At 43.0% G+C, this 24,245-nt stretch overlaps 1 protein-coding gene across 5 annotated transcripts in view; it reads right to left on the bottom strand.

Moving 5' to 3' along the window:
• LOC139545802 (SH2B adapter protein 3-like) overlaps nt 1-16,099 on the bottom strand; it is a 67,931-nt gene extending 51,832 nt beyond the window's left edge. For 2 of the 5 annotated variants that reach the window (XM_071353998.1, XM_071354002.1), the window contains exons 1-2: nt 15,972-16,099; nt 396-1,373 (exon numbers count right to left, since the gene is read on the bottom strand). In XM_071353998.1, the coding sequence (XP_071210099.1) occupies nt 396-1,346 (951 nt within the window). In that variant the 5' untranslated portion in view covers nt 1,347-1,373; nt 15,972-16,099. The other 3 variants (XM_071353999.1, XM_071354001.1, XM_071354000.1) reach the window with 3 other exon arrangements.
• Nucleotides 16,100-24,245: the final 8,146 nt, after the last annotated feature.

Here is a 24,245-nt window from a genome sequence, read left to right as displayed (position 1 = left end):
AAAAGCGAATGGAGGACACTTTTCCCCGTGGTTTATTTTCATGCCAGCTAGGTAGGCTATACTGCTGTTGTAAATATAAGCAATGTGCTTAATGTGTGTGTCTATAGTACCCCTTAGGGTACTACATCTATTGTAGTTACTGCCCAGAGAAAGAGAAAGACCATGCCAGCTGAACTGAAACGTTTATGTCAAGCTTTAGATCACCTGTATTTGACAGCCAGTTTAGGTAGAGCAACCTAAACGTCACTTCCAAATTATCAGAGCTCCTGCAGCAGCAATTGCCAATAATAGGTGAAGCCCAGTTTAATGAAATAAAACCCCATCAGAAAGAGCCAGATTAATGTGATAGTAGAAGGGGAGAGCCCAGTTCAGCAGCTGGGACCAGGGGGCTTTACCTTGGGCGGGTCATAGAGCTCCAGCTGGAACCTCTCTCCTGCTAGGCCGTCTCTGATCTTCCTCACCAGTAGGCGGCAGCGCTCCCAGCGATGCTGTGTGTCCGAGATCGTGTCGTCAACCACCAGGTACCTCAGCTGCCCCTCTTTGCACCTGCCCGCAGCCTGCGGCCCGCGCTTCACACTCTGCCTACTGCCAAACCTGCTGGCCAGACGGTCTAGGAGGTGGACCGCCTTGGACGAGGCAGAGGTCTCGGGGGAGGGGTTCACAGTCAGCGCTGACAACGATAAGGCTGTCACTTCGTCCAGAGTCCCTCCTGTTCCCCTGTCCCCCGGCCCTCTCGACAGCAGGTCCTGAGGTGGCGGCAGGGGCTCCTTAAGAAGACAGCGCACGCTCTGCCTGATCTGGCTGACAGAGAAGTGCGTGACATCAGCAGCAGCGGAGGAGGGTGAGGTGGGGGTGTACCATTCAGACACAGGCCGCCGCTCCGACACAGACACCTCCTCCTGGCTGTGGCTCCGGACGGGAGCTCGAGCTCGCACCCCTTGTTTGGCTGATGAGCACTGGAGGGGCTGCTCCACCACCCCGTGCTTCGGCTTTGGGTCCAGCACGGTGAACAGGGCCGGGGCACCAGGCTGGCCCGCCTCCCGGTAGTCCAGCACCCCGGAGGAGGAGGTGATGCGGAGCTGGCCCATCATGGGCGAAGGGGCCAATGCAGGGATCTTTTCGGCCACCTCGCTGTGGAAGTGCTGCTGGAACAGCTCGCTGAACTGCTTGGAGAAGCTGTCCGGTGGGATGACATCATGATCTGGCCGCTCCCTGGCAAAGTTACGGTAGTGGTTGGCTAGTTCCCGGGCCGTGGCTATGGCATGCAACTTGCAGAATTCCCTCCAGCCACACGGTGCTGCAACGGAAGCTGTGGTTGTCGCCTGATGGATAGTGTCACCATTCATTGCAGTAACCAGCACAGCTGAGAATCACTACAAATTAAAAAGGTGTTGGGGGGACAGGGGAGGGAAGAGATGTATTATTAATAGGGGCCATTTTAATACATTCACTTACATTTGAAAAATATCTATTGATACAGATCCAAGGCCTATTCAATCTAACTTAAAACCTTCAACTATCATTAAGAACCTCTGTGCACCCAAAATCCAAGACCTTTGGAAGTCTAAGGGAAGAGTATGATACACAACACGTAGTTGGACATTTGGAAAAGGAGAGCAGATTTCAGATTTTATATACAATAAAACAAATTCAATTTATTTACAGATTAAGTATCTTCTGCACCCAAAAATATAATTTGAATCATTGGGAAAATACACACACACACATATATCTCACACACACACACATATATATATATATATATATATATATATATATATATATATATATATATATATATATATATATATATATATATCTCACACACATGTATCTCACACACATGTATCTCACACACATGTATCTCACACACATGTATCTCACACACATGTATCTCACACACATGTATCTCACACACATGTATCTCACACACATGTATCTCACACACATATCTCACACACATATATCTCACACACATATATATATATATATATATATATATCTCACACACACATGTATCTCACACACATATATCTCACACACACAAGATTCTGATCAATCTGAAGAGCAACCAGAAGGAAAAAGTTACTGGATGATTATAGTAGCCTCAGTCAAACTATAAAAGCATATATCCTTAAAAAACTAAAAAAGTGTGTGCTTGCTAGTCTTGAAGTAATTGTTGTAGCAAAGTGAGTCTATTTACTTCTATGACCATTGAAATGCAAATAATAAAGAGGGTGAGATGTCTAGTGTTCTTGCTTTCGGCAAGCACAATAATAAGGAAAAAGTATCCTGCTAGCCTACCTTGAGAACAACTTCACTAAACCTCAACTCCCGAGTGGCGCAGCGGTCTAAGGCACTGCATCTCAGTGTTAGAGGGGTCACTCAGACACTCTGGTTCGATTCCAGGCTGTATCACAGCCGGCCGTGATTGGGAGTCCCATAGGGCGGCGTATAATTGGCCCAGCGGCGCCCGGGTTTGGCCGGTGTAGGCCGTCATTTTAAATAAGAATTTGTTCTTAACTGACTTGCCTAGTTAAATAAAAGGTTACATAAAATTTTTTACCGGAGTTACTAAAAAGGCGGGACAATAAAACCTGATTAGATTAAGTCCAAATCAGTTTCATATGCTTTACAGAGGAAGAAGGCCACATGAATGGAGCCAATACAGTAATGTGACAGTGAATGAAGGGCAAATAGAGGAAGTTGGCTTTAGCATTTCTCAATGGATGCTACAAACAGCTGAGGCTTCTCCTTTTTCAAGATGAGAGCCCATGTTGTGGACTACTGTTGCCAAAACACACACTAGGCAGTCATCTGTGGCCTCTCCCTCCCTCGAGACAGAAGACCAAGGCCTGTGAAACGCCAACATTCTGAGCTTAATTGTGATATTGTATAGACCTTACGGTTTTAGCCAGAATTCATTGCTTTTGTGGAAATAGTCAAAGTCTAACGTCAAAGTCTCCAACTGCCTTCAAAAACCGAAAGGTCACATGCTGTGAAATGAGATCACTTACCAGTTGCCTTATCAATGGGTGCAGTGATCAAACCTCAGCTTTCTACTCTCATACACATTTTAACCGGAATAAGGAAATTAAACAAATCACTGGACGCGTCCTTAAAGTAATGGGTCAATGGACTGATGCATCCATCTCTCCAAAATAGAGACATTCAATGACCCTTCTGAGAACGGATTTTTTTTTTCAAAAGACAATCTCTGACTAAGGTTTGTTTTTCAACATGGCTCCCAACATCAAAAAGCAACACAACTCAATGCTGGAGTTACGCACTTTCATGGTGTATTAAACAATAATTTCCTCATTACATACCTTCGCAGCAGAGTAAGGTCTACTAGAGGAAGTGGGGGCGAACCTTTCAACAGATCACAGAAACCACAGAATCAGGGGGAGTGGCCCAGCCCTGCATGGAGAGAAAAAAAAAAGAAAAAAAAAGTGCGGTCTCTTGGACTGAAATCTCTAACCTAAATTTGACTGCGTGCCCCACTTTTTTCCTGTTTTGGCTCACTAACAAACCATGTTTTTTTATATAACGTATAGGAGTCTGAGACGTCACTTCAATGCGTTTCAGAGGCATAGGTAGCATCCAGATATATTGCGTCACCAACCATCAATGCCCCACTAACCCTTCCTCACCACCCCAAAACCCCTGTACGCATGCTCCCGCTGGCACTCCCACCCCTGTCGCTGGCCCCTAGATCACTGTTTCTATCAGCGTAGCCAGCTCAGTCATGACTCAGCAGCCTCCAGCACTGCAACACACACTTCCTCTCCTCCAGTGTGCCTGCCTTGCCCTGGCCTAGGCTGTCTCAGTCCCCCGCATTCTCTTTGGGCTCAGCCGTGTGCCCAGTGACACTACCCCAACCCTCCTCCCTGGGTCACCAACAGTCCATACTCACTGTGCCATCATGTTTTACTAGAGGCAGAGCAGAGACAACCCTACACATACACAGCAGTGTCATCATGTGATATTATCAGCCCTAGTGGATGCCCTCTTGCAGGGTGGACCTAGATATCTGAGGTCATATCTGTGCTCACACACTACACAGTGTTTCTTGTTAGCCCCGGTGGGAACGGCGGTTACTTTCGGGCATGGAGAAGACAAAAGAGCCCTCACTGACTTGTCTACATTCTCAAGCCTGCTGCAGTGGGCCCAGTAAAGAGTTTATCCCAGGCAGATGACAAACACTCACCTTGAACATATTATGACACAGAGATAAAGTTGACTGTTTTACTGAGGCTGTTTTTAGCAAGAGAAACCACCCCTCTATTCTTAGGCTACATAAGTAACTGTTAAAGTAGCCAATCCCCTGTTATCGCACGATAACTTGAATCCAATCCAAAACTCTTGTTGATTCTCCATATTGCACTGGTTTGGTGTTTGAATACAAGTCGTTTTCAGGAAAGAAGAAAACACTGACAAACTGGGCACACAGAGAAGTATGTAAAAGCCACATTCTGGCCTGGGTCTCTGAGGGAGGGAGGGAACGAACCCAGGTGGCAGACTCACTGAGACAAAAGATAGCTCTAGCGACCAGTTCTGCTTGGGCAGCAATCTCAGGAACAGGAAACCCTGCCCTGCCCGGGCCTGGCAACCAGCTCCAACAGAAACCCTACCCCCAGACTAGCCTGGAAACGGTGGGAGCCAGCTCCCATACAGTTCAATACCCTGAGCCAGAGAGGAAGCTGAAGTGCACACCAGCCAGCTTGAAGTCCACATACAGCAACGACATCATATTGGTGTAGGCTATGTGGGAAAGGGATGGGATACGTAGGCTGTGTTCAGTTCTCTGTGTCAACTCTTTGTCCATACAAAGCAATAATCTAAAGCGGCCGTAAACTATAGTATAGGCTACTAGTGGAGTATATTGTATTGGCAACTGGAGCTTTTCTTTACCTCTCTAGTAGCTTCTGGGTACGTTACCAGTATAGTTGATTCCTCTTTGGCAGAGGAGCCATAAAGTCTACCCTTTGTTTTAATCCCCAGTCCTTCAACATGCTTTACACACAACAATGCAAGCTCAGCCCAACACAATGTAGCTATACTTTAGATGCACAGAAGGAACACAAACAATTTCCTGGATTTACACTGCAATATAGAACGCAAACAAAATAAAAACGCAACATGCAACAATTTCAAAGATTTTACCGAGTTACAGTTCATAAGGAAATCAGTCAATTGAAATAAATAAATTAAGCCCTAATCTATGGATTTCACATTACAGCGAATACAGATATGCACCGGTTGGTCACAGATAGCTTAAAAAAAAAAAAGTAGGGGCGTGGATAATAAAACCAGTCAATATCTGGTGTGACCACCATTTGTCTCATGCAGCGCGACACATCTCCTTCGCATACAGTTGATCTGGCTGTTGATTGTGGCCTGTGGAATGTTATCCCACTCCTCTTCAATCGCTGTGCGAAGTTGCTGAATATTGTTGGGAACTGGAATACACTGTAGAGCATCTAAAACATGCTTAAATGGGTGACATGTCTGGTGAGTATGCAGAGCATGGAAAAACTGGGACATTTTCAGTTTCCAGGAATTGTGTACAGATCCTTGCGACATGGGGCCGTACATTATCTTTGTGAAACATGAGGTGATGGTGGCGGATGAATGGCACAACAATGGGCCTCATGATCTCATCACAGTATCTCTGCATTCAAATTGCCATCGATAAAATGCAATTTGTTCGTTGCCTATAGCTTATGACTGCCCATAACCCCAGCGCAACCATGGGGCACTCTGTTCACAACATTGACATCAGCAAATCGCTGGCCCACACGACGGCATACACGCTGTCTGCCATCTGCCCAGTACAGATGAAACCGGGATTAATCCCTGAAGAGCACATTTCTCCAGCATGCCAGTGGCCATCGAAGGTGAGCATTTGCCCACTGAAATCGGATATGACGCCAAACTGCAGTCAGGTCAAGACCCTGGTGAGGATTACAAGCAGGCAGATTAACTTCCCTGAGACGGTTTCTGACAGTTTGTGCAGAGATTCTTTGGTTGTGTAAACCCACAGTTTCATCAGCTGTCAGGGTGGCTGGTCTCAGATGATCCCGCAGGTGAAGAAGCAGGATGTAGAGGTCCTGGGCTGGCGTGGTTACACTTGGTCTGCGGTTGTGAGGACAGTTGGACGTACTTCCAAATTCTCCAAAATGAGAAATGAACATTAAATTATCTGACAACAGCTCTGGTGGACATTCCAACAGTCAACATGCCAACTGCACACTCCCTTAAAACTTGACATCTGTGGCATTGTGTTTCATGACAAAACTGCACATTTTAGAGTGGTCTTTTATTGTCCCCAGCACAAGGTTTACCTGTGTAATGATCATGCTGTTTAATCAGCTTCTTGATATGCCACACCTGTCAGGTGGACGGATTATCTTGATATTTAAATGTACATTTTTACTTCTAATTACTACCACAAAGATGACTGCCGGTCCACCTACCATTGAATGTCAAGTTAAATTGTCATGTATATTCTATTATCTATATTTCCTTAGGTTTCCTACGGAGGATTGACAGTATAATTTAAAAACAGATATTCCATTCAATAAAACATTATTCGAAGTGTGGCACTCCAACCATCTTGAATGTTGAATTTTTTTACAGTTATTAAACATGAGCATGTTGTCTCAGCTGATGGCGGGCACAACACAAAAACCTTAGATGATGTAAAATAGGCACTAATTGACGTTAAAAGGTTAAACAAATTACATACTTTTATTAAAAACATTTTTATGCAGAAAATTATACAATAGTTTGACAACCCTGTAAGCTTGTAAGCTTTTAAATGATATCAACTCTCAACCGTTTATCTTTTCCAGTGATGAATATATGGATGTCTCATAATACAGTGGGGTATGTAAAATGGGTCAACATTGAGGACCTCGAATGTTCTGGCATTCAGGTCCAAAAGGTCACTTTCTGAGCACTTCTACAACGGGCAAATAGGTACGGATGGCTTCGTTCAAATCAAAAAGTGATAGAACTAAAATTGATTTACCCATAGCAGCGTGAATTAGGGGTGCTGGGGCCAATGATAAATAAAATTTGACCAAAAAATATTTCCCACAAAATTATATTACTCCTGTCTAAACAGAAATAAATAACATCATTCAAATTACTACAATAGAGAGCATAATTTAGCCACAGAGGATCAATAGCTTCTCAAAAACTGGCTGTGGATTACGTTTTATAACAAGCACTTAAAGTCGGGAAGGCCGCAATTTGGGAATTTCTCGCACCTAACATAGAACAGCTTGATGCATTGTGGCCATAGATACAGTTGAAGTCGGAAGTTAACATACACTTAGGTTGGAGTCATTAAAACTCCAACCTAAAACTCCACAAATTTCTTGTTGACAAAATTATAGTTTTGTTAAGTCGGTTAGGACATTACTTTGTGCATGACACAAGTAATTTTTCCAACAATTGTTTACAGACAGATTATTTCACTGTATCACAATTCCAGTGGGTCAGAAGTTTACATACACTAAGTTGGCTGTGCCTTTAAACAGCTTAGAACATAACAGAAAATGTCATGGCTTTAGAAGATTCTGATGGGCTAATTGACATAATATGAGTCAATTGGAGGTGTACCTGTGGATGTATTTCAAGGCCTACCTTCAAACTCAGTGCCTCTTCGCTTGACATCATAGGAAAATCAAAAGAAATCAGCCAAGACGTCAGAAAAAAAATCTGGGTCATCCTTGGGAGCAATTTCCAAACGCCTGAAGATACCACGTTATTCTGTACAAACAATAGTACGCAAGTATAAACACCATGGGACCACCATGGGACCACGCAGCCGTCATACTGCTCAGGAAGGAGACACGTTCTGTCTCCTAGAGATGAACGTACTTTGGTGTGAAAGTGCAAATCAATCCCAGAACAACAACAGCAAAGGACCTTGTGAAGATGCTGGAGGAAACAGGTACAAAAGTATCGATATCCACAGTAAAACAAGTCCTATATTGACATAACCTAAAAGGCCGCTCAGCAAGGAAGAAGCCACTGCTCCAAAACCGCCATAAAAAAGCCAGACTACGGTTTGCAACTGCACATGGGGACAAAGATCGTACTTTTTGGAGAAATGCCCTATGGTCTGATGAAACAAAACTAGAACTGTTTGGCCATAATGACCATTGTTATGTTTGGAGGAAAAAGGTGGAGGCTTGCAAGCCGAAGAACACCATCCCAACCGTCAAGCACGGGGGTGGCAGCATCATGTTGTGGGGGTGCTTGCTGCAGGAGGGACTGGTGCACTTCACAAAATAGATGGCATCATGAGGAAGGAAGATTATGTGGACACATTGAAGCAGCATCTCAAGACATCAGTCAGGAAGTTAAAGCTTAGTCGCAAATGGGTCTTCCAAATGGACAATGACCCCAAGCATACTTCCAAAGTTGTGGCAAAACGGCTTAAGGGCAACAAAGTAAAGGTATCGGAGTGGCCATCACAAAGCCCTGACCTCAATCCCATAGAAAATTTGTGGGCAGAACTGAAAAAGTGTGTGCGAGCAAGGTCTACAAACCTGACTCAGTTACAGCTCTGTCAGGAGGAATGGGCCAAAATTCACCCAACTTATTGTGGGAAGCTTGTGAAAGGCTACCCAAAACGTTTGACCCAAGTTAAACAATTTAAAGGCAATGCTACCAAATACTAATTGAGTGTATGTAAACTTCTGATCCACTGGGAATGTGATGAAACAAATAAAATCTGAAATAAATCATGCCCTCTACTATTATTCTGACATTTCACATTCTTAAAATAAAAGTGGTGACCCTAACTGACCTAAGACAAGGCATTTTTACTAGAATTAAATGTCAGGAATTGTGAAAAACTGAGTTTAAATGTATTTGGCTAAGGTGTATGTAAACTTCCAACTTCAACTGTATAATCCATAGAAGGATTTTGGAACCTCTAACCCCGACACTGACTGTTAAACTCATGGGTACACTAGCAATGGCTGCCAGAAATGATTTGAATGGGAACTGCCATCTAGGGATTCTATTTTTATGGTTTATTGCAGCTGTCAGTTTGCCTTTCACAAATTTCTAAATACAATCGCAAGAAAAACATAGGCTACCATTTGGAAAGCAAATGCCTACTGCTGAAAAGAGAAGACTAATCAAAAACAAACATTTTCAGTACTGTTTTTCAAAGTACCTTATCTTGAGATATTGGCACAAGCACATCGGCCATCACCGGTGAGTAGCCTATGCTTCATCATCATCAATGGGTGAGTCACACGGAAATCAAACCGGCAGTGCGCGTGCGCCATCGTGCATACATTTATTTTATCCCCCTACGCCAAACGCGATCAAAGCATTAAACATTTATGGCAATTTCGCTAGTTAGCTTGCACTTGCTAGCTAATTTGTCCTATTTAGCTAGCTTGCTGTTGCTAACTAATTTGTCCTGGGATATAAACATTGAGTTGTTATCTTACCTAAAATGCACAAGGTCCTCTACTCCGACAATTAATCCACACATAAAACGGTCAACCGAATCATTTCTAGTCAGCTCTCCTCCTTCCAGGCTTTTTCCATCTTTGAACTTATATGGTGATTGGCATCTAAACTTTCATAGTATTACTACACCGACCGGCAACACAGTTCGTCTTTAAATCACCCACGTGGGTATAACCAATGAGGAGATGGCACGTGGGTACCTGCTTCTATAAACCAATGAGGAGATGGGAGAGGCAGGACTTGCAGCGCGATCTGCGTCAGAAATAGGAATAACTTCTATTTTAGCCCTTAGCAACGCAGACGCTCGCGAGCAGTGTGGGTGCAATAATTGAATAACATAGATTCCTAAATGTATTTTGCAACGCGAGCGGTGTGGTCAGCCTGTCAGTGTCACTGGAATGTTTATTTTGTTGCCTATACTATATCTTCAGTGCCTTCAGAAAGTATTCACACCCCTTGACTTTTTCCACATTTTGCTGTGTTACAGATAGAATTCATAATGGATTAAACTGATGTTTTGTCACTGGCCTACACACAATACCCCATAATGTCAAAGAGGAATGCTTTTTAAATTTTGTACAAATTAAAAATGAAAAGCTGAAATGTCCTGAGTCAATAAGTATTCAACCCCTTTGTTATGGCAAGTCTAAATAAGTTCAGGAGTAAAAATGTGCTTAAGTCACGTTGCATTATTTTTTAATGACTGCCTCATCTCTGCACCCCACACACACACACAATTATCTGTAAGATCCCTCAGTTGAGCAGTGAATTTCAAACACAGGTTCAACAGCAAAGACCAGGGAGGTTTTCCAATGCCTCGCGAAGAAGGACACCCATTGGTAGATGGGTAAAAATAGAAAAAGCAGACATTTAATCTCCCTTTGAGCATGGTGAAGTTATTAATTGCACTTTAGATGGTGTATCAATACACCCAGTCATTACAAAGGGTACAGATGTCCTTCCTAAATCAGTTGTCGGAGAGGAAGGAAACCATTCAGGGATTTCACGATACAGATACAGAGTTTAATGGCTGTGATAGGAGAAAACTGAGGATGGATTAACAACGTTGTAGTTACTCCACAATACTAACCTAATTGACAGAGTGAAAAGAATGAAGCGTACAGAATACAAATATTCCAAAACATGCATCCTGTTTGCAACAAGGCACTAAAGTAATGAAGAAAAAAATGTGGCAAAGCAATTAACGTTTTGTCCTGATACAAAATGGTTGTTTGGGGCATATTCAATACAACACATTACTGAGTACCACTCCTCATATTTTCAAGCATAGTGGTTGGTGCATCATGTTACGGGTATGCTTGTAATTGTTTTGGACCGGAGAATTTTCCCAGGATAAAAAAAGAAACGGAATGGAGCTAAGCACAGGCAAAATCCTAGAGGGAAAATTTGCTTCACTAGACACTGCGAGATTAGTTTACCTTTCAGCAGGACAATAACTGAAAACACAATGCCAAATCTATACTGGAGTTGCTTACCAAGAAGACAGTGAATGTTCCTGGGTGGCCGAGTTACAGTTTTAACTTAAAAGTCTGCTTGAAAATCTATGGCAATACTTGAAAAGGGCTGTCTAATAATTATCAACATCCAATTTGACAAGGCTTGAATAAGTTAAAGAATCATTGGCAAATAGTATACAATCCAGGTGTGCAAAGCTCTTAGACTTACGCAAAAAGAAACATACACTACATGAACAAAAGTATGTGGACACCTGCTTGTCGAACATCAATTCCAAAATCATGGGAAATTAAATTTGGAGTTGGTTCCCCTTTGCTGCTATAACAACCTCCACTCTGCTGGGAAGGCTTTTCACTAGATTTTGAAACATTGCTGTGGGGGACTTTCTTCCATTCAGCCACAAGAGCATTATTGAGGTCGGGCACTGTTGTTGGGCGATAAGCCTGGCTCACAGTCGGCGGTCCAATTCATCCCAAAGGTGTTTGATGGGGTTGAGGTCAGTGCTCGGTGCAGGCCAGTCAAGTTCTTCCACACAGATCTCAACAAACCATTTCTATTTGTGCACATGGGCATTGTCATGAGGAAACAGGAAAGGACCTACCCAGCACAGCATCGTCTAGAATGTCTTTGTTTGCTGTAGCGTTAAGATTTCCCCTCTCTGAAACTAAGGGTCCTAGCCCAAACCATGAAAAACAGCCCCAGACCATTACTCCTCCAACAAACTTTAAAGTTGGCACTATGCATTCGGGCAGGTAGCGTTCCCCTGGCATCCGCCAAACACAAATTAGTCCATTGGACTGCCAATTGGTGTAGGGCGATTCATCACTCCAGAGAACACATTTCCACTGCTCCAGAGTCCAATGGCAGCGAGCTTTACACCACTCCAGCTGACGCTTGGCATTGCGCATGGTGATATAAGGCTTGTGTGCAGCTGCTGGTCTATTTCATGAAGCAAACAGTTAGTGTGCTTATGTTGCTTCCAGAGGCTGTTTGGAACTCGATATTGAGTGTTGCAACCAAGGACAGACGATTTTTATGCGCTACACGCTTTACAGAACGGGACCGCCGAGTGCTGAGCTTGTGTGGCCTACCACTTCGCGGCTGAGCCGTAGTTGCTCCTAGTCGGTTCCACTTCACAATAACAGCACTTACAGTTGACCGGGGCAGCTCTCGCAGAGACGAAATTTGACGAACTGACTTGTTGGAAAGGTGGTATCCTATGGCGGTGCTACGTTTAAAGTCACAGCTCTTCAGTAAGACCATTCTACTGCCCGTGTTTGTCTATGGAGATTGCATGGTTGTGTGCTCAAATTTATACACCCGTCAGCAACAGGTGTGGCTGAAATAGCCAAATCCACGAATTTGAAGGGGTGTCCGCCTACTTTTGTATATATAGTGTAGCTGTGATTGCTGCCAAAATGTTATTCGAACATGTATTGACTCGGGTGTGAATACTTATGTATACTTAACGAAAATATAAAACGCAACATGAAAAGTGTTGGTCCCATGTTTCATGAGCTATAATAAAATTATCCCAGAAATGTTTAATATGCACAAAAAAAGCTTATTTTTCCGATGTTCCTTTCTAAGTGACCCCAAACTTTTGTTTGTTTGTAAATAAAGTATTTCAGTTTTTTATTTGTAATAAATTGGCAAAAACGTGTGTTTGCTTTGTCATTGTGTAAATTGAGGAATAAAATAATGTATTACATTTTAGAACAAGGCTGTAACGTAACAAAATGTGGAAAAATGGGTCTGAATACTTTCCAAATGCACTGTACCTCAAATAAAGTTTAACGGTGTACACCTGCCAAGTGGCGCCGTTGTCTAAGGCACTGCATCGCAGTGTGCCACTAGAGAGTCTGGGTTCGAGTCCAGGCACTGTCGCAGCCGGCCGCCCGGGAGACCCATGGAGCGGCGCACAATTGGCCCAGTGTCACCTGGGTTAGGGGAGGGTTTGGCCGGCAGGTATGTCCTTGTCCAATCGCGCACTAGCGACTCCTGTGGCGGGCTGGGTGCAGTGCACGCTGACACTGTTGCCAGGTGAAATTAAAATATAGACAACAAGAAAAATGAACAAACAAAAACTATATATCAAAAACGGTGTGCAGTTTTAGGAGACATGACACCAATACCTTCACATTTGTTTAACCAACTGCAACTAATTGCATGGTAACAGAATGACAGACTCCAAACAAAATCCATTGATTGCAAAGTTAAACAACATCATGGGTCCCTGATCTGTACTATACAGAAATTCATAATTATAATTCTCTTCATGGTTACATGTCCTGAATAGGTACACAAAAAGGTACAATATCCTACTTTGCATGTTTGGGTGTTATTCTACACATTATTTTTTACGATAGTCAACGTCTGACGATGTCACACCCATTTCCAAAAACACCACACAGTGCACTTGTTACAAAGTGGAACTTAACTGTCGTTACAGGAGCTGTCCCGTGCTGAAAATTATTACAGAAAATAAGCTGAAGAGTTCGCTGTAGCTCAAATCTATTGTAATCTTTTTTTTGTTAACACAGTTTTCCCATCAAGAGAATAAATGCTCTGTAGCCTATTATGTATTTTAGTGTTTGTATTTGTGTTACAAATGTGTTAATTGTTTTCTTGTTATTTTGTATGAAACGTTTGTCAGTTCTGCATTTCTTCAGTTTGCGTAAACTGTGAGCAAGAATGAATAAAGCCCATGTCAGTTGCTATTTAGAAAAGATCAAATTGACCTAAAAATAGGATATGATGATATTACTTTTTGTAATTGCTCAACAAGCCTAAAGGCAGGCAGGAATTGTACTTCAAGTAGGCCTTCAGATATTCTATAATTAAACATGAAGCAGCCTGGCCTAGGCTAAAAGTTAAGCGACATTGCCATAGACGAAATATGTAGACCTTTAGGTTATTGGTTAGGCTACAGTGAAATGCGTAAGCTTTCAGATGAGTAGCCTATAGGCCTAATAGATACAAATACTGCTTTGCTTGGAGAAGAGGGGGGAGGGGAGGAGCAGACACGGAAGAAAAAAACGAGGAAATCAAGATAGCAGTGGCGGCTGTACAGAACTCATCCAAAGGACATTGACTTCTCAAACACTGCAGAAAGCTAACCCAATACGATGCCCTGTCCAACTTATTAATTCAGCAACTTACTTAGATAACTAGCAAATTCAAATTAGGAGTCGCGCTAACGTAGAATTCAGAAAAAAACTGGTCAGTTAGCCTAATAACGCGTTCACGTCATGTCAGTTCACCTTCACCCAATCAGATGACCAAATGTAATCCAAAGTGTAGCATTTGACAACTTGAGTTTTCTAGCTAAGATTAGGGGTTCCTATGCTTAAATGTTGCTGATGCCACACCTAAATAGGTATTTTAAGTATCAGCTAACTGCATAATATATTATAGAAATGTGTCAGTCGATGATGTGGCATGCAACCATTGGTAGCCTAGTGGTGTTGGGCCAGTAACCCGAAAGTTCCCCGTTTCGAATCCCCGAGCCGACAAAGGTGAAAAAACTGTCGATGAGCAAGGCATTTAACCCCCATTTGCTCAAGGGGCACCGTACTTCTATGGCTGACCCTGTAAAACAACACTTTCCACTTTTCTTTTTTTGCATCACCTCGCCTTGGTGAGGTGAAGCATCCACGAAGAGTTCTCCTTAGTGAAACATCACTGTTGCTTGCATAATTAGGCCTACAAATTCTGCCATGCATCGAAATCTCCATGTGGAGCCCTCTGTGCGGTGTGTGGTGAATTCACAAAGAGGTTGTGGAGCCTCTACGGAGTAGTCTACTTCTAGTGGAGTGCAAATCCAGACTTAGCCCATCCATAGGTTTTTGGGAGGACGCTGATTAGCCAGTCCAAGCCAACCCAAGGGATATTAAGTTTGGATCAGATACCAAATGTGATCTTTGTGTGTCACTGATCTTTGTATGTGACCCCAAGCAGCAAGTGACCTATTTTAAGAAATTGACAAGCTTGTGCAGTAGCACAGTATACAACCACCCTCTGAGCAACCGGAGGATGGGTGTAGGCTATTTTGTGCTGCTTGGTTATCTTCAGTAGGTTTCACCGTTGCAAAATGTTGTTCAACAGGGCAACATTTTGTAGAGCGTTCAGATAAACATAATGTAGAAGAAAATGCATGTCTAGCAAGCAAACATGTATGCCTGACAGGTAAGATTTGTGCCAGCTGAGTTTTTAAAAATTACATGTCTATCTGCAAAGTTCACTATATTGCACCCTTCTAAATGCGACCCTGGAGTTCAGACAGCACCATTTCCATTTACCCAAACGACATGTTCATTAGGCAAATGTTACAAATAGACATGATTCCTTATTCACCCTGTCAGAGGGATGTGAGTTCTACATAACTATAACGTTACAGAACTGCGATGAACGTGCCCTGGTGTAATGTTTCTGGTATTGTGTTTCAGTAAAAACAGTATTACATCACTATTCAGCAAGGTTGGCTGTTTTACTAACTAAATAAATCCAGTTCGTGGTCTGACGTGGTAGTCTTTCTGAGAACAAGTTTGCTAGTTAGTTATCAAAATGCTTTGCAAGAAACTACCCAAAGTAGTGGCAACCAGTCCTCACCTCAGTGATGGAGAGGACAGCTCTTTAAATGTCATCCAGAAAAGTACACTAGATCGCTATCAACAACAAAAAATATTCGGAGTTCGTTATCAATCTTTCCCGAAATTACTTTCTGAACAACTAACTACAAGCAAGCCACCATATTCTTTATGACACTTATTCTAACGATTGGAGTTTTGAGCACTACAGAAACGAGACCAAATTTGACACGGCTCTTGACAACATACTTACGTTCTCTGTTATTTTGTTGGATGAGCACACGTAGCAAGACGACGTACCAAAAATGTGACGTAGCATAACCCATATGCGTTGAGAAACATTTATAATAACTAAAACCAACCTCGGTAAATAATAATAAATATGTATTTAAAATGTACCTGCATGCCCAAAAGCCCGTTGCTTTCTCTCTCATTTTGAATGCGTGCAACAGGCTACAAACTTTCAGGAAGGAAATTGACTGGTGTAACGCCAGCAGCATTAGCAATATCGTGGTGATCAGTTCCGGGTGACGTTCCGGCAAAACCTTCAAAATAAAAGTACGGACCTAAAAGAAAGAAAAAGTACAAACGGCGGTGAAATTAATTGTGAATTCTTAACGATTCATTAACGACATTTCGGCCATTATTATAAATTGTTGGTGAAATAATTGCTGGTGAAATAATTATTTTATTTACTATTGCATAATCAGTATCTAACTCAGAGGAGGCTGGTGGCTGAAATGGAATAAATGGAAACGATTCAAAAATATTGTCAAACAAATCCATATGTTTGATGTATTTGATAACGTTCAATGTATTCCATTCCAGCCAATACAATGAACCCACCCTCCTATATTTACTACCACCAGCCTCCACTGAAAACTCAATAGAGAATGAAAATGATGTCTGTGTCAAACCCATGGAAAAATCCAGGGCCGGATAATCTGGGGCCATGGGCAAGATCATTTCAGATGTCCCCCCCTCTTCAAATCAAATCAAATTTTTTTATTGTCACATGGGCCAAATTTTATTTAATTTTATTTAACTGTTATTTGACTAGGCAAGTCAGTTAAGAACAAATTCTTATTTACAATGGCGGCCTACCAAAAGGCAAAGGCCTCCTGTGGGGACGGGGGCTGAGATTAAAAATATACTTTTTAATAAAATATAGGACAAAACACACATCACGACAAGAAAGACAACACAACACTACATAAAGAGAGACCTAAGACAACAACATAGCATGGCAGCAACACATGACAACACAGCATGGTAGCATCTCAACATGACAACAACGTGGGAAAAACACAACATGGTAGCAGCACAAAACATGGTACAAACATTATTGGGCACAGACAACAGCACAAAGGGCATGAAGGTAGAAACAACAATACACCACGCAAAACAGCCACAACTGTCAGTAAGATTGTCCATGATTGAGTCTTTGAATGAAGAGATTGAGATAAAACTGTCCAGTTTGAGTGTTTGTTGCAGCTCGTTCCAGTCGCTAGCTGCAGCGAACTGAAAAGAGGAGCGACCCAGGGATGTGTGTGCTTTGGGAACCTTTAACAGAGTGTGACTGGCAGAACGGGTGTTGTATTTGGAGGATGAGGGCTGCAGTAGATATCTCAGATAGGGGGGAGTGAGGCCTAAGAGGGTTTATAAATAAGCATCAACCAGTGGGTCTTGCGACAGGTATACAGAGATGACCAGTTTACAACAGGTGTACTGTAGACCTTAGAGTGAAATGCTTGCTTACTTACAAGCCCCTAACCAACAATGCAGTTTTAAGAAAAATAAGTGTTACGTAAAAAATAGATAAGTATAAAAAATTTAAAACAAAAGGAACAAATAATTAAAGAGCAGCAGTAAAATAACAATAGCGAGGTTTGTCATTAATGGGGTATTGTGTGTAGATTGATGAGGGAAAAAACTATTTAATCCATTTTAGAATAAGGCTGTATGGAACAAAATGTGGAAAAAGTCAATGGGTCTAAATACTTTCCGAAGTAAAATAACAATAGCTAAACTATATACAGAGGGTACCGGTACAGAGTCAATGTACAGGTGCACCGGTTAGTCGAGGTAATTGAGGTAATATGTAAATGTAGGTAGAGTTAAAGTGACTATGCATTGATAATAAACAGAGTAGCAGCAGCCTATTAGAGGGGGGGGCAATGCAAATAGTCTGGGTAGCCATTTGATTAGCTGTTCAAGATTCTTATGGCTTGGAGGTAGAAGCTGTTTAGAAGCCTTTTGGACCTAGACTTGGCGCTCGGTACCGCTTGCCATGCAGTAGCAGAGAGAACAGTCTATGACTAGGGTGGCTGGAGTCTTTGGCAATTTCTAGGGCCTTCCTCTGACACCGCCTGGTATAGAGGTCCTGGATGGCAGGAAGTTTGGCCCCAGTGATGTACTGGGCCATACGCACTACTCTCTGTAGTACCTTGTGGTCGGAGGCTAAGCAGTTGCCATACCAGGCAGTGATGCAACCAGTGAGGATGCTCACAATGGTGCAGCTGTCAAACTTTGGAAGATCTGAGGACCCATGTCCAATTTTTTCAGTCTCCTGAAGGGGAATAGGCTTTGTCATGCCCTCTTCACGACTGTCTTTGGATCATGATAGTTTGTTGGGGATGTGGACACCAAGGAACTTGAAGCTCTCAACCTGCTCCACTACAGCCCAGTCGATGAGAATGGGGACGTGCTCGGTCCTCTTTTTCCTGTAGTCCACAATCATCTCCTTTGTCTTGATCACGCTGAGGGAGAGGTTGTTGTCCTGGCACCACACGGCCAGGTCTCTGACCTCCTCCCTTATAGGCTGTCTCATCGTTGTCTGCGATCAGGCCTACCACTGTTGTGTCTTCGGCAAACTTAATGATGGTGTTGTAGTCATGCCTGGCCATGCAGTCATGAGTGAACAGGGAGTACAGGAGGGGACTGAGCACGCACCCCTGAGGGGCTCCCGTGTTGAAGACCAGCGTGGCGGATGTGTTGTCACCTACCCTTACCACCTGGGGGCGACCCGTCAGGAAGTTCAGGATCCAGTTGCAGAGGGAGGTGTTTAGTCCCAGGATCTTAGCGGCGGAGAGAACAATATGCAGTTTCAAAGCTAATTTCCTGCATTTCCACACATTTTGCCATGGGGCTGAGAAGATTTTGCAGCATTAAAGCCAATTTCCTGCAATTCTACACATTTTGCAATGGCCATGTTCACATGCTATCTGAGTCACTCAAACATTATGACTAAATCAATGGGTGCCCCCTGGAGTTCGGGCCCCTGGGCATGTGCCCTGCGTGCTCGGTCGGTAATCCAGCCATGGAAAGATTGCATGTACTCCTGTCATATTGGACTTCACTGCACAGAATGTCCTATACTGTAGGTAGGCTTAGTTGTTACTTGTCAACGAAAGCCGACTCCAAAACCTCTCTCCTGAAGTGGACAAGTCCACAGGTCTCATTCGAGTTGGAGCCAAACTCCGGAGGGCTGAGATTCTCGAACCAGAGGATGAGGATGGACAGTTGGCAATTGTTAGAGGATGGAAATAAAATATAGTGCCATATTTTGGGCTCTTTTGTCAAATTGCCCCTAACCTGACAGTCCCCCTCATCCTATCACCAACCACCATCCCCTGTCCAATCCTCTTCTATCAGAGGTGGGACTTTGGCTCCACCAACAGGTCAAATACTCGCACCTGTCCCCAATCAGTGTGGTTGACCAAATCCTTTGTTTGCATGTCACCTTTTATCTTTTTGTTGTTGTTGTGAACAATTGTTTTTAATGGATCACAAGAGCAACACAATCATTAAAAAAATAACAATTTCATTTTTGAACAAACACACCATCCCACTCTACCCATCCCAAATATACCCCTGGCGGTCCCACCTCATCCTCTCATAATGTAAAAACCAAAAACATATTACTTTTTTTTTTTACTGTTAAAATTAAATTAAAATAGACAACACACTGCATACTTGAATACATGATACACAGAAAATACATTTGCCAATACAACACCATCAAGAAAACATTTTAAGTCACCTTTTTGTTTTTTGATGTGTTTACGTCAAAGTTGTTCTTATTTCTTGATTTACATTATCATTTGTACTGTTATTATTTGATCTATTTCAGTGGAGGCTGGTGGGACGAGCTATAGGAGGACGGGCTCATTGTATTGGCTGGAATGGAATTAATGGAACGTTAAACACATAAAATATATGGAAACTACATGTTTCAGCCATTACAATGAGCCCATCCTCCTATAGCTCCTCCCACCAGCCTCCTCTGATATATTTGTTTTCCTTATGCATTTGTTTTACTCATGCTTGAATCCACTGCCAAAGTTTCTTCCCTGTAGTATTCCTTTGTTTTATTGAGATTCCTGAGTGTACTTATTTGCATTTGTTTTACCTTGCATGAAATTACCACCATGTATGCTCTTTTCTTGTTTCCTAGTTAACTATCCCATCCTTAAATCATCCTAACCTTAGCAACAGACCGTTAAAATGCATCCATCTCTGTGTTTTAATGGACACACCACCATGATGGCTCCACCTCGAACCAGCAACATCAAGATACAGTCCTTTATTCAATCACTACTCTAACCAGTTTTTACACTACTGTTGCTGAGGTTAGTTTTGCTACGTTGCGTGAAGATTTGCACTGAATGAGTCGAATGTCACCTTTCTGCAAAACGGTGCACACCGTTCTTCAGAGTTCCTGTTCCTGACATGCAGATGCATGTCAAATCTTACAACGGCTGGATAGGTATTTAACATAGCAGCTAACCACATCATATGATATAACAATCTGATGCCTAGTCAATGATGTAGCACACAACTGTTGGTTGATGCAATGTAGTCGGGCTGCTGAACGTGGTGCTGCAGAAAATTCATGGCTATGGCATATCCGTAGGTCGACGATATGGGTATTATACCTTTTCAACAAAACCTCCTCTATCATCAACCTATGGTATCTGACGTCAATAAATACCCCTTTTTCTCCCAAATTGGTAGTTAGTCTTGTCCCATCACTGCAACTCCCATACGGACTCAGGAGAGACATGTGTTCACCGGAACTAGACCCAGCCAAGCAGCACTGTTTCTTGACACACTGCTCACTTTACCCGGAACCTAGCTGCATCAATGTGTCGGAGGAAACACCCTACAACTGGCAACCAGTCAGCTTACAAGATCCCGGCCAGCCACAAGAGCATGATGGGACAAGGACACCCCGGCAAGCCAAACCCACCCCTAACCCGGACGATGCTGGGACAATTGTGCGCTGCCTCATAGGTCTCCCAGTCATGGCCAGCTGTAACAGAGCCTGGGATCGAACCCGGGTCTATAGTGACGCCTCAGCGGTCTATAGTGACCGCTGCGCCAATTTGGAGGCCCTATAAATCAGATTTTTAAGATGAATAAAGACTTTCTAAAGTGCCAAATAATCAGCATTTTGACATGTCCCTCCAGCTTTTCCGACTTCTAGGTAGATTTTAAACCACTTAACCAAAAAATGGCCCCAAGCTTTCACTATAATTGTAAATCCCTAGTTAGTTCCTTTGTTGCTTTGACATTTCTGAAGATTGTTTGTGTCACATGATTAGTGATTCATTTAGGTTTGTCACTCATTTTAAAGTCAACCCTGTTTAGTGAACTGAACTCTCATTTTAATGTGGTGAAAAAAATCATAATTCGTTTTTTTCAAAAGAAACATTGAACATTAATAAGTAGTCAAATCATAGTGTGAAAGCAGGTGAGCTGGTTCTACTCTTTTTGGCCATTTTCGTGTGTTTTGTGGTGGAGAACTGAGCAGGTCGGGCATAACATGTCAAACCTGATACCCATAGATAGATAGGCTAGACATGTTTTAACAATTCCAATTTTTTTTGTGAAGCTTGCATTCAAACAGCCCATTATGTTGAAGAAGCGTCCATTCCACCTGTCAGAAGGGGAGTTATGGCTGATTTAAGATGAAAACTTCAACCCTGTTACTTTAATTGACACTTACTATAGTAATTGTTCTTAATTTGAAACCTCTTGAGATGGGGAAGAAAAGCTTTTTTATGAATTTGAACGTGTGCTCTTTATGACAATGTTGTGACATCGGCTGATGTAAAAAGGGCTTAATAAATACATTTAATTGATTGATTGACAATGCTAAAATTAGGTAAAATAAAACGTTTTGACCAAATTACACTACCCAAAAGGAATCCTGTTGGTGAAATGACCCGTATAGCCTATATATAATCATGTTTAATGAGAATGTAACATAAAATACTCCAATACTATGACGTTCGTATGCCATTTATTCGCAGGACTTTTATTTTGCATATCACAGAGATAAGGGCATGTTTGTAGGCAGCTGTTGGTTGGCTTTTCTGGCTTCACACAGATGAAACTCTACATGGAAAAAAGTTGGCCTCATTTCCGCTGTCAAAATTGCAGTGGTCGAGTGCATGTTTTCAGATTTCACCAGTGCTTGACTTGGGCAGGAGGACACTGGAGCTGAGTACCGGCACCTAAAATGTTCTACTGCTTGAGCTCCTGTCCCTCTTACAGAATATTAGCTCAAAAGTACTGTGGCTCTCCTGCACCTTAATATAAACAGTGCTGGCACACAAAATCCAATCCAATCAAATCAAATTTATTTATATAGCCCTTCGTACATCAGCTGATATCTCAAAGTGCTGTACAGAAACCCAGCCTAAAACCCCTAACAGCAAGCAATGCAGGTGTAGAAGCACGGTGGCTAGGAAAAACTCCCTAGAAAGGCCAAAACCTAGGAAGAAACCTAGAGAGGAACCAGGCTATGAGGGGTGGCCAGTCCTCTTCTGGCTGTGCTGGGTGGAGATTATAACAGAACATGGCCAAGATGTTCAAATGTTCATAAATGACCAGCATGGTCAAATACTAATAATCACAGTAGTTGTCGAGGGTGCAGCAAGTCAGCACCTCAGGAGTAAATGTCAGTTGGCTTTTCATAGCCGATCATTAAGAGTATCTCTACCGCTCCTGCGGTCTCTAGAGAGTTGAGAGTCTGGGACAGGTAGCACGTCCGGTGAACAGGTCAGGGTTCCATAGCCGCAGGCAGAACAGTTGAAACTGGAGCAGCAACACGGCCAGGTGGACTGGGGACAGCAAGGAGTCATCATGCCAGGTCGTCCTGAGGCATGGTCCTAGGGCTCAGGTCCTCCGAGAGAGAGAAAGAAAGAGAGAAAGAGAGAATTAGAGAGAGCATACTTAAATTCACACAGGACACCGAATAAGACAGGAGAAGTACCCCAGATATAACAAACTGACCCTAGCCCCCCGACACATAAACTACTGCAGCATAAATACTGGAGGCTGAGACAGGAGCGGTCAGGAGACACTGTGGCCCCATCCGATGATACCCCCGGACAGGGCCAAACAGGAAGGATATAACCCCACCCACTTTACCAAAGCACAGCCCCCACACCACTAGAGGGATATCTTCAACCACCAACTTACCATCCCGAGACAAGGCAGAGTATAGCCCACAAAGATTTCCGCCACGGCACAACCCAAGGGGGGGGCGCCAACCCAGACAGGAAGATAACGTCATTGACTCAACCCACTCAAGTGACGCACCCCTCCTAGGGACGGCATGAAAGAGCACCAGTAAGCCAGTGACTCAGCCCCTGTAATAGGGTTAGAGGCAGAGAATCACAGTGGAGAGAGGGGAACTGGCCAGGCAGAGACAGCAAGGGCGGTTCGTTGCTCCAGAGCCTTCCGTTCACCTTCACACTCCTGGGCCAGACTACACTCAATCATATGACCTACTGAAGAGATGAGTCTTCAGTAAAGACTTAAAGGTTGAGACCGAGTCTGCGTCTCTCACATAGGTAGGCAGACCATTCCATAAAAATGGAGATCTATAGGAGAAAGCCCTGCCTCCAGCTGTTTGCTTAGAAATTCTAGGGATAATTAGGAGGCCTGCGTCTTGTGACCGTAGCGTACGTGTAGGTATGTACGGCAGGACCAACTCGGAAAGATAGGAAGGAGCAAGCCCATGTAATGCTTTGTAGGTTAGCAGTAAAACCTTGAAATCAGCCCTTGCCTTAACAGGAAGCCAGTGTAGGGAGGCTAGCACTGGAGTAATATGATCACATTTTTTGGTTCTAGTCAGGATTCTAGCAGCCGTATTTAGCACTAACTGAAGTTTATTTAGTGCTTTATCCGGGTAGCCGGAAAGTAGAGCATTGCAGTAGTCTAATCTAGAAGTAACAAAAGCATGGATTAATTGAGTACCAGCACCCAGGGGCACAACTTTCACTGGGGACGTGGGGATTCTGAAATTGCCTTTTTGTCTGCCCCCCCCCCAGTTTTATCATTGGAATGTGATACAAAACGAGTAGGGTGTTCTTTAGGACCATGCGGACGCCTCCGAGCGTCGGGTAGGCTGTTTGAAGTGTTTATCTGACTGGATTAAAAATATATATATATATACAAAAAGAATGTCCCTCTCACTTCTAAAACCAAAGTTGTGCCCCTGCCAGCACTTATTTCAGACCAAGTCAAGCACTGGGTTTCACCCCCTAGAAGATTAGGCTAGCTTATGCATTTAATATAAATGTAATTATTTAAAGTAGCTCATAAAACAAGTTCATTCCGTATTGATATTTTGGGGAAACAGAACAAGTGAAATGTGCA

Source organism: Salvelinus alpinus, chromosome 19 (genome assembly GCF_045679555.1).
Source record: "Salvelinus alpinus chromosome 19, SLU_Salpinus.1, whole genome shotgun sequence".
Classification (NCBI taxonomy): Eukaryota; Metazoa; Chordata; class Actinopteri; order Salmoniformes; family Salmonidae; genus Salvelinus; species Salvelinus alpinus.
Note: the sequence above shows the minus strand (reverse complement) of the source record. Positions and strands in the feature narration are given on the sequence as shown.